Raw genomic sequence first — 11,272 nt, forward strand, 5'->3', positions numbered from 1 at the left:
ACTTTGGAAGGAGTAACAGGAATACAGAATAATGGGATAATGGTAAGATTCTTGGCAGCGTGGAAGAGCAGAGAGATCTCAGTGTCCTTTTGCACAGAGCCCTGAAAGTTGCCACCCAGTACTTCCCAGGAGCTGAAAGACTACGCCATGTTCTTCGTGATCTGCAACACATTGTCAATGAGGATGAGCACCTCGCCAAGACAGTCCCCACACCTCCATTGCTTGCTTTTAAACAACCGCCAAACCTCAAACAGATCATTGTTGGTAGCAAGCTGCCCGGCTTTCAGGACATCTCCATACAACCCTGTCACAGTAGGCCCTGCAAGATGTGTCAGAGTATGGACATGGATACCACCTTTACACTTGGGGACACCTCCCACCATGTACATGGCAGGTACTCATGTGACTCAGCCAACATTGTCTATCTTAGATCTTGCAGGCAAGGATGCTCTGAGGCATGGTACATTGGGGAAACCGTGCAAAGGCTACGGCAATGGATGAATGGGCACCTCACAAAAATCAACAGAGAGGAGTGTTCCCTCCTTAAGGGGGAGGGGAGCAGCCCGAAGTCGTGGTCCACATTGGCACCAATGACATAGGTAGGTGGAGGGCTGAGGATGTTAGGCAGGCTTTCAGGGAGCTAGGTTGGAAGCTCTGAGTTAGAACAAACAGACTTGTTGTCTCTGGTTTGTTACCCGTGCCACGTGATAGAGAGTCGAGGAATAGGGAGAGAGAACAGTTAAATGCGTGGCTACAGGGATGGTGCAGGAGGGAGGGATTCCGGTATTTGGATAACTGGGGTTCTTTCTGGGGAAGGTGAGACCTCTATAAACAGGATGGTCTGCACCTGAACCTGAGGGGCACCAGTATCCTTGGTGGGAGGTTTGCTAGTGCTCTTGGGGGGGGGGGGGGGATTTAAACTAACTCTGCAGGGGCATGGGAATCCAGACTGTAGCTTTAGGGTGCAGGACCTGGAGTGTAGGGAGGTTAGGAACATGGCATCAATTTCAAAGGAGGGTGCCCGTAAACAGGAAAGTGGCTTGAAGTGTGTATACTTCAATGCAAGAAGTATATGAAATAAGGTAGGTGAACTTGCAGCGTGGGTTGGTGTGGTGTAAAATTCCAAGCAGTGGAATGTGGTGAAACGGTTAAAAATTATGTCCCAATACATGTGTGAATCTAACCGGAATGGAGGTGTTGCTTAGTCCCGTGTGAATCTTCTTATCTGTATGTAACCAGAATGGAATGTGTTTTTTAGCCTTGCTCTGCTGTTCACATGAATGTTTATATCTGGAAGGGAGTATATCAGCTGGAAAAGTCTCCAGTTCGGTGAGTCTGCTCCGGGGTTACGTTTAACCGCCGAGCGTGGGTTGTTGGCAACCGCTCTACGAGAACTGACGGCTCCCAGTTTTTGTAACATGTAGAGTGAGTATAAGCCAGACCCGTTGTGCGACACTGCGGGGAATAAAATGCCCATATTCTAGCAGTCTCGCCTCTTGGTCGTTTGTTCTGTGTCAGACTACTCTCCTACGAACCTGACCTTGAGAATTTTTTAAAACATTTGGCGTAGTCGAGCAGGATCAATCGCAATTGAGGAGAGATTTTGATACAGAACAATGTTTTGGAAAACGACTAAGAAACCAGAAGAACAAACTGTGGAGGTCCCGACCGTCCCGGGATGGCATGGATGTGGGCATGTACGTGGCAGTTTGTTTGAGAAAGGATCCCAGTCCTGCCGAAGAACCCCTTGCCTGGGGTACAGTGGAGGATGTGGGCATGTCCAAAAGGCTGAAGCGGAGTTAACAGAATTGAATGGGATTGAACTGAACTGAACTGAGTGGAACTGAAGTGAATCAAATTGAACGGAACAAAATGGAACTGAGCTAAATTGAATTGAAATGGACGGAACTGAATTGAATTACACTGAATTGACTGAACTGAAATTAACTGAAACGAATTGAACTGAATTAAGCATAATGTAACACATGTATTGGGCCAAGCAGTGGAAGGTGGTGTAAAATTCCAAGCAGTGGAATGTGGTGAAACGGTTAAAAATTATGTCCCAATACATGTGTGAATCTAACCGGAATGGAGGTGTTGCTTAGTCCCGTGTGAATCTTCTTATCTGTATGTAACCAGAATGGAATGTGTTTTTTAGCCTTGCTCTGCTGTTCACATGAATGTTTATATCTGGAAGGGAGTATATCAGCTGGAAAAGTCTCCAGTTCGGTGAGTCTGCTCCGGGGTTACGTTTAACCGCCGAGCGTGGGTTGTTGGCAACCGCTCTACGAGAACTGACGGCTCCCAGTTTTTGTAACATGTAGAGTGAGTATAAGCCAGACCCGTTGTGCGACACTGCGGGGAATAAAATGCCCATATTCTAGCAGTCTCGCCTCTTGGTCGTTTGTTCTGTGTCAGACTACTCTCCTACGAACCTGACCTTGAGAATTTTTTAAAACAGTTGGTACCTGGGAATTCGATGTTGTGGCTATTACGGAGACATGGGTAGAACAGGGACAGGATTGGCTGTTGCAGGTCCCAGGGTTTAAATGTTTTAGTAGGGTCAGAGGTGGGGGTAAAAGAGGGGGAGGTGTGGCATTGCTTGTCAAAGATGGTATTACAGGAAAGGACGATGGATGAAGACTCGCCATCTGAGGTAGTTTGGGCTGAGGTTAGGAATAGGAAAGGTGAGCTCACCCTGTTAGGAGTCTTTTACAGGCCTCCTAATAGTCCTAGAATCATAGAAGAAAGAATTGCGAGGATGATTCAAGAGAAGTGTGAAAGTAATAGGGTGGTTGTTATGGGGGACTTTAACTTTCCTGATAGTGATTGGGAAAGCTATAGCTCAAGTTCGTTAGATGGGTCAGTGTTTGCCCAATGTGTGCAAGAGGGTTTCCTGACACAACATGTAGATAGGCCAACAAGAGGTGAGGCCATACTGGATTTGGTTCTGGGTAACGAACCAGGCCAGGTGTTAGAATTAGAGGTAGGTGAGCACTTTGGGGACAGTGACCACAATTCGGTGACTTTTACTCTAGTGATGGAGAGGGATAAGTGTGCACTGCAGGGCAAGAGTTATAGCTGGGGGCAGGGAAATTATGATGCGGTAAGCATGACTTAGGATGTGTGGCTTGGAAAAGTAAGCTTCAAGGCAAGGGCGCAATTGATATGTGGAGCTTGTTCAAGGAGCAACTATTCACTGTCCTTGATAAGTATGTACCTGTCAGGCAGGGAGGAAAGGGTCGTTGTGAGGGAGCCGTGGTTTAATAAGGAATTGGAATCCCTTGTTAAATGGAAGAGGGCGGCCTATGTAAAGATGAGGCGTGAAGGTTCAATTGGGGCGATTGAGAGTTCTAAGGTAGCCAGGAAAGACCTGAAGAGAGAGCTAAGAGCAGCAAGGAGGGGACATGAAAGGTCCTTAGTTGGTAGGATTAGGGAAAACCCTAAGGCTTTCTATAGGTATGTCAGGAATAAAAGAATGACCAGGGTAGGAATAGGTCCAGTCAAGGATAGTAGTGGGAAGTTGTGTGTGGAGGCTGAAGAGATTGGGGAGACACTGAATGAATACTTTTTGTCAGTATTCACTCAGGAACAGGACATTGTTGTCGATGTGAATACTGAGTCACAATTAAATAGAATGGATGGCTTTGAGGTATGTAGAGAAGAGGTGTTGGAAATTCTGGAAAGGGTGAAAATAGATAAGTCCCCTGGGCCTGATGGCATTTATCCTAGGATTCTCTGGGAAGCAAGGGAGGAGATTGCAGAGCCATTGGCCTTGATTTTTATGTCCTCGTTGTCCACAGGAGTAGTGCCAGAAGATTGGAGGCGAGCAAATGTGGTTCCCTTGTTCAAGAAGGGGAGTAGGGATGACCCTAGTTACTATAGGCCGGTGAGTCTCAATTCTGTTGTGGGCAAAGTCTTAGAGAGAATTGTCAGGGATAGGATTTATGAACATCTGGATAGGAATAATGTGATCAAGGATAGTCAGCATGGTTTTGTGAAGGGCAGGTCGTGCCTCACAAACCTTATTGAATTCTTTGTGAAGGTGACTAAGAAGGTGGATGAGGGGAAAGCGGTAGATGTGGTGTATATGGATTTTAGTAAGGTGTCTGATAAGGTTCCCCATGGTAGACTACTGCAAAAAATACGGAGGTATGGCATTGAGGGTGAGTTGGAGGTTTGGATTAGGGGTTGGCTGGCTGGAAGAAAACAGAGGGTAGTAGTTGATGGCAAAGGTGCATCTTGGAGTGCCGTCACTCGCGGTGTTCCGCAAGGATCTGTTTTGGGACCATTGCTGTTTGTCATTTTTATAAATGACCTGGAGGAGGGGTTAGAAGGTTGGGTGAGCAAGTTTGCGGATGATATGAAAGTCAGAGGAGTTGTAGACAGTGAGGAAGGATGTGGCAGGTTACAGCGGGATATAGATAAGCTGCAGAGCTGGGCAGAAAGGTGGCAAATGGAGTTCAATGTAGCTAAGTGTGAGGTGATTCACTTTGGTAAGAGTAACAAAAAGATGGGGTACTGGGCTAATGGTCGGATACTTGGTAGTGTGGATGGGCAGAGGGATCTTGGTGTCCACATACACAGATCTTTGAAAGTTGCCACCCAGGTAAATAGTGCGGTGAAGAAGGCATATGGCGTACTGGCTTTTATTGATAGAGGAATTGAGTTCCGGAGCCCTGAGGAAATGTTGCAGTTGTATAAGACTCTGTTGCGGCCGCATCTGGAGTATTGTGTGCAGTTTTGGTCGCCATACTATAGGAAGGATGTGGAGGCACTGGAAGGGGTGCAGAGGAGGTTTACCAGGATGTTGCCTGGTATGGTAGGAAGATCGTATGAGGATAGGCTGAGGCACTTGGGGTTGTTTTCATTGGAGAAAAGAAGGTTTAGGGGTGACTGATAGAGGTGTACAAGATGATTAGGGGTTTAGATAGGGTTGACAGTGAGAATCTTTTTCCAGGTATGGAGTCAGCTATTATGAGGGGGCATAGCTTTAAATTAAGGCGGGGTAGGTATAGGACAGATGTTAGGGGTAGGTTCTTTACTCAGCGAGTCGTGAGTTCATGGAATGCCCTGCCAGTAGCAGTGGTGGACTCTCCCTCATTATGGGTATTTAAGCGGGCATTGGATAGGCATATGGTGGATAGTAGGCTAGTGTAGGTTAGGTGGGCTTGGATCGGCGCAACATCGAGGGCCGAAGGGCCTGTACTGTGCTGTATTCTTCTATGTTCTATGTTCTAAGTTGGGGAATACTTCAGTGGTCCAGGACATTCGACCTCGGACCTTCGGGTGACCATACTCCAAGGCGCACTTTGGGACAGGCAGCAGCAAAAAGTGGCCAAGCAGAGGCTGATAGCTATGTTCCATACCCATAGGGAGGGCCCAACGGGGACTTTGGGTTCATGTCACACTACATGTGATCACCATTGCACTACTCACACACACACACGCACTCCGAAACACACACGGACACACGTATACACAAACACTCCCACACACCCTTACAGACACACGCACTCACACATGCATCCTCTCACAGACTTAGACCAACTCTACACTCATGCACACACATATACATTCTCTCACACAGACGCTCACAACCCCCAACCCCAGACACACACACTCCCACATACACACACACTCCCACACTCACACATGCACCCCTTCACAGACTTAGATACTCGACATTCACATATATACCTTCTCTCACACTCACAACCCCCAACCCAGACAGACAGAAAGACACACACACACAAAGACCCACATATACGGTTGTGGGTGAAATTCTACTTGCAGAGTTACATTGTACTTTGCTCAAAAACTGCATGAATTCATGTAAAACTCTGTTATCTCGCTTTTTAATTAGAATCAGTCTAAACATTATGGCACAGACAGAGAACACTAGGGGCTAACACCTTCAACCTATTGTCTGGCTAACACCAATTGTTACAGTTAATCTGAGAATGTAACTTTTAAAAAACAGTTTTGTGATTTACACATGAAAGAAGTGAAACTATCATGGTATTTGAACAGATGAAAGACTCAACAAACAATCAAGGTATTTTTCAATGTATAATTTCAGTTACAACACACTGTAAACATTTGCTATAAATTCTGTGTCTTATAATTGTGTCCTCCACAGCCACATGATGAAGGAGTGATGCTCCGAAAGCTAGTGTTTCCAATTAAGCCTGTTGGACTATTACCTGGTGTTGTGTGATTTTTAACTTTGGCCACCCAGGTCAGTACAAGTAAGAACGGTACGGTGTGTTAGCTTTTATTGGTCAAGGGATTCAATTTTGAAGCCATGAGGTCATGTTGCAGCTATCCAAAACTCTGGTGCGGCCGCATATGGTGTATTATAGGAGGACGTGGAAACATTGCAAAGTTGCAGAGGAGATTTACCAAGAGGTTGCCTGGTATGGAGGAAAGATTGGAGTGGTGCTGGAGAAGCACAGCAGGTTAGGCAGCATCTGAGGAGCAGGAAAATTGACATTTCAGGCAAAAGCCCTTCATCAGGAATGAGGCAGGAGATAAATGGGTGGGACTAGGAAGAAGGTCGCTGAGAGGGCAATAGGTGGATGGAGGTGGGGATGAAGGTGGTAGGTCAGAGAGGAGGGTGGAGTGGATAGGTGGTTAGGAGGATTGGCAGGTAGGACAGGTCATGAGGAGAGTGCTGAGCTGGTAGGTTGGAACTGGGGTAAGATGGGGGGAAGGGAAATGAGGAAACTGGTGATGTCCACATTGATGCCCTGGGTTTGGAGTGTTCTGAGGTGGAAGATGAGATGTACTTGCTCCAGGTGTTGGGTGGTGAGGGAATGGCGGTGGGGGAGGCCAAGGACCTGCATGTACTCAGCAGAATGTGAGGGGGAGTGGAAATGTTCAGTCACGGGGCGGTGGGGTAGATTGGTGCGGGTGTCCTGGAGATGTTCCCTAAAGCTCTCTGTGAGAAGGCATCCAGTCTCCCCAGAGATGACTTCATAGAATCATAGAAGATTATCAGCGGATTAGATAAGGTGGACAGAGGGAGCCTTTTTCCTTGAATGGTGATGTCGAGCAGGATGGACACATAGCTTAAAATTGAGGGGTGACAGATATAGGACAGATGTCAGAGGTAGGTTCGAGAGCAGTATGGGTGTGGAACGTTCTGCCTGCAACAGTCGTAGACTCGCCAACCTTAAATGGCATTTAAATAGTCATTGGATAAACATATGGATGATAATGGGACATCACAGAACACACACAAACACACAGGCTGCTGTTATCAAAACTGAGGCTGCTGTGGTGAGGCCTGTTTCAGGGAATGGAGAGCCCCGCCCCCCGGGAGCTGGGATTGGATACAGCCCCATCCGTCATCCCACAGAGGAACACCTCCGGAAGGTACAGAAAAGGCAGGATAAGATTATTGGCGGCTGATTGGTTCACTTGGAATGACGGTCTGTCAATTTCAAAAAGCCCGCCGATTTCACCCTCACAAATCCTGAAATGAAATTAAACATTAAGAAGCAAAACACTATCCGTCTGCAACTAAGATAAAAGCTTATTCTTTACAGCAGTATTTAAAACCCTGCGGAAAGCAGCGGGATCACTGCCTGACCTGTGTGGAACAGGCAGGAGGAAAGCGAGGGGTTTCTCACAGCCCAGCCAAACAACCGCCGTGAGTCAATCTAAACAACCCCGCCGGTTTAAACAGCTTCCAAACTAATACAGTGTACACCGAGAAAGTTACAGAATCGCCCTGTATCGGTCCATCTTTGTTTCACCCAGATTGGAATGGGCCCGAACACAATGTGGAATTACTGCCTGCTCTGTCTGTAAGAGACAGACCGAAAGAACACGCCATGATAACATCCGCCCCGCCCCAGAATCAAAACTGAACAAAGCATCATTCCTGGAAGGCTCAATGAAATACAAATCCTGCAATATGTCACATTGGTGTCCGGGCAGAAATACAAGTCGCGATGTGAAATAACCAGATGGAGATCAATAAACCCTCCCCATGTGATACCTTCCCCATTCTCAGGTCTGTGCTCTCACAAACCGTGGCGAGAGTGTGTGTTTGAGGAATTCAGTCGGATTAACATCTTGGGGGTGTCTGCACTCGGCTCAGGGACAGGGACCATTTGATCCGGGCTCAGCTCTTTCCTGAGAGATGTGGGTGGCTCTGAGAAGAGCCTTTGGGTTCAGATGGTTACATGTTCCACCGACTGGTTCACTTCTTTGCTGCTTTCTTGGGCACTTTGGCCTTGGTCTTGGCTTTAACCGATTTGCTGAGGGGTTTGGGGGGCTTGGGGCTCTTGGCCTTTTTCACCTTCTTCACGGGAGGCTTTTTCTTCGGCGCTGCTTTGCTCACTCGCTTTTTCTTTGGCGGGGCTGCCTTCCCGATACCTGCTTTCTTAGCTGTTGCTTTCTTAGCTGTTGGTCCCTTGCCTGTTGCTTTCTTGGCTGGGGATTTTTTCGCTGTTGCCTTCTTGCCTGGTGTTTTCTTCACGGCCGCTTTCTTGCCGCTTGCTGCTGTTCTCACCTTCTTTGCCGCTTCTGCCTTGCCTGAAGTCTGAGTGAGTTTGAAGGAGCCGGAGGCGCCCTTGCCCTTGACCTGAGTCAGGGAGCCTTTCACCAGTAACCTCCTGATACACATCTTGATCTGGGAGTTGCGCTTGTTCACATCGACCCCGCTTCTCTCCAACGCTTTCTTTATACTGAAAATAGACATTCCCTTACGATCCTTGCACTCCCGGACAATCCCCAGAATCTGCTCGCCCAACTTGGGACCGGCTGCTTTTTTCCTGGGAGACGCCGCCTTTTTCTTGGGAGCCTTGGCTTTGGTGGGAGCGGAGGCTGGAGGAGCCGTTTCGGCGGCTGCACTGTCGCTCATGTCGAGAACTCTGTGCTGAATCTCTCTCTCTCTCTCTGGGTCAGTCTGAACTGGGTCAGCAATGAAGCTGCTGGGGGGGTCGGCACTGAGCAACTTCAAGGCAGCGAGCGGACGGTGCAGAGACAACCTGCCGTCAGCTCCCTGCGCCTGCTGCCTCTCTGTGTTTCTCTAACTGTCTAAACTCTCCGATTCCTCTGAAATTCCGTATCTCCAGAGAGCCAGGCTCGATCGCTCCTCACCCTGACACTGAAAGGTTTGCGACTGAAAAGGTTTCACTCGAATAGACGGCTCCGCTGTCGAGTTAAACGCATTTTGCTGCTGAACAGATCGAGCACTCTGAGCTGAGCGCTGACATTGTCGGTACTTTTAGACTGAAATCTTGAAATCAACAAATATATTCCCTTGAATTCCACCTTTGGAGTCTAGTGGGGCAGTCGGGGGATAACTGGAATTGAAAATGTTTTTGATTTGCACAAGAGAGACTCAGAAATATCATAATATTCGCGGACACACAAACACAGTTGCGTTCGACGAACAGACACGCCCTTTTCCTCCAGTCTCTCTGAGACAATATTCACATCCATACAGTCACAGGCCAGTAATATCACCAAGTGGAAGTGTGGAAGGATAGAATTTCTCCCCTCAGCCTTTCTCCGGTGTCCCGGGAGTTAGTTGTAATTTTGTTTTGTCCTCAGGGATTGTTAAACTCTCATCAGCTCTCCTGGTTACACCCTGAGATATTTCCAGGCGGTTTGTCAAGCTGAGAACATGGAAGAGTAATCACAGGAACAGGCCCTTCAAATCCATGCTGACTCCATCAGAACCTGACTATTGTTTTCTCAAATTCTCAGCCTTCAGTCCTATCCATTGCCTCAACTCAATTTCCCAAATAATGCTGATTTGGTTCATTATCTCAATCTCACTAAACTCTGTGTTCCCCAAAATTGCCGCTGTGTTAATTATATCCCCTTTTGTGAACACAGAACAAGAGAAGATATTCAGTTGGAAAACCATTTTTGGTCCCCATTGTGGACTCCCCCCATTTTAATTCTAAGTGAACTACGTTTGTCTTCACCAACCTGTGTATTTTCCGTTCTCTCTTTACATCCCTATCATACCTTTCACTTTTTAATGGTTTCTACAACCTTACTCTTTTACTCCTTTTCTCTTCAGTAATCAATGCCTTTTTATCATTCTTTGTTGAATGTTAAGCTGTTCCCAGGCCTCACGTCTGTCGGGGTTATTTCCTTCACAATTTGGAGGCCTTTTCTTTGAATCAAAACTACCTCAAATGGCCCTTGTAATCTATAGGTTTGTAACTTGTAAACACCTTCAAACTCATGACGACTTCTGTCTAAAAAAGGATAAGGGAGGCTGATGTAGGGGAACACCACCTTCATATCAGACAAGTTCACCTCCAAGGCACTCACCATCCTGACTTGGAAATGTATTCCTTCTCCTTTACTGTCACTGGATCAAGAGCCTGGCACTCCCGGCTAGGTGGGGGTCTATCATTACGGGACTCCTTTCCCCACCAAGTTTCTGCCTGTGGCATGCCACACGCCTCCTACACCACCAAACCCTCACCAGCCGATGCCTGGAGGAAGAAGGCCTCATCTTCACCTTGATAGCCTCCAACCACGCGGGATTAAAGTGGATTTCACCATTTTCCTCATTTCCCCTCACCCCCAACTCATTCCAGGTCCAACCTTCCAACTAGGCACCGCCCTTTTGATCTGTCCTACCTGTCCATCCTCTTTCCCACCTACCCATTCCACCCTCCTCACCTACCGACCACCTTCACCCCAACTTCATCTACCTATCACATTCTCGGGTACCTTACCCCCCCAACCCCACCTGCCTGCCAAATATCTCTCCCCCTCCTCGGACCACCCCCTCATTCCTGATGAAGAGCTTCTGCTCAAAACATTGATTCTCCTGCTCCTTCGATGCTGCCTGAATGGCTGTGTTTGACAGTTCCACACTCTCTGATAGTAAAGTCAGTCAGCTGCTATAAACTGGTATTTGCATCCAGTCGCAGACTTGATATTAGAACAGCTGCTATGTAAGTGAATTTGAACCATGGGTGCTGCAGATGTCTGCATAACTGCAAAATTCATTTGTGTAAAGTCAGCAATGTATATGTTTTAATATGGAAATTTACAACTATTATTTCCTTTAATCATTGCACTTTTTTTATACAGTAGGTACTGCCCAATATTTGTCTTCGCAGCAAAAAGAATTGAATGTCTTACTTTTGATGAGTTGTTAAGGTACTTTGAAGAAAGCTTTAGTAGTGGTGACTTTCCTTTAACACATAGTCAATGTCTATTTTTGTAAGCTAAGGGATACTGCTATTGAATGAATGCCTTTTGTTAGAGAGAAGGGAAATTGAGA

General features: G+C 47.0%; 1 protein-coding gene across 1 annotated transcript; it reads right to left on the reverse strand.

Annotated features, from left to right (window-relative positions):
- Nucleotides 1–5,847: 5,847 nt before the first annotated feature.
- LOC148135344 (uncharacterized) lies at nucleotides 5,848–8,930 on the reverse strand. Its single transcript, XM_087984579.1, has one exon. It carries the CDS (start codon nucleotides 8,873–8,875, stop codon nucleotides 8,213–8,215), a length of 663 nt encoding a protein of 220 aa, XP_087840705.1. The 5' UTR covers nucleotides 8,876–8,930; the 3' UTR covers nucleotides 5,848–8,212.
- Nucleotides 8,931–11,272: the final 2,342 nt, after the last annotated feature.

The sequence above is a fragment of the Chiloscyllium plagiosum genome, unplaced genomic scaffold, assembly GCF_037043375.1.
Source record: "Chiloscyllium plagiosum isolate Xiang-an unplaced genomic scaffold, Cpla_swu_hap1 HiC_scaffold_49, whole genome shotgun sequence".
NCBI lineage: Eukaryota > Metazoa > Chordata > Chondrichthyes > Orectolobiformes > Hemiscylliidae > Chiloscyllium > Chiloscyllium plagiosum.

What these genes read in the sequence shown, in the direction of transcription:
- LOC148135344 (XM_087984579.1), bottom strand. Translation starts at nt 8,875, where the DNA reads ATGAGCGACAGTGCAGCCGCCGAAACGGCTCCTCCAGCCTCCGCTCCC.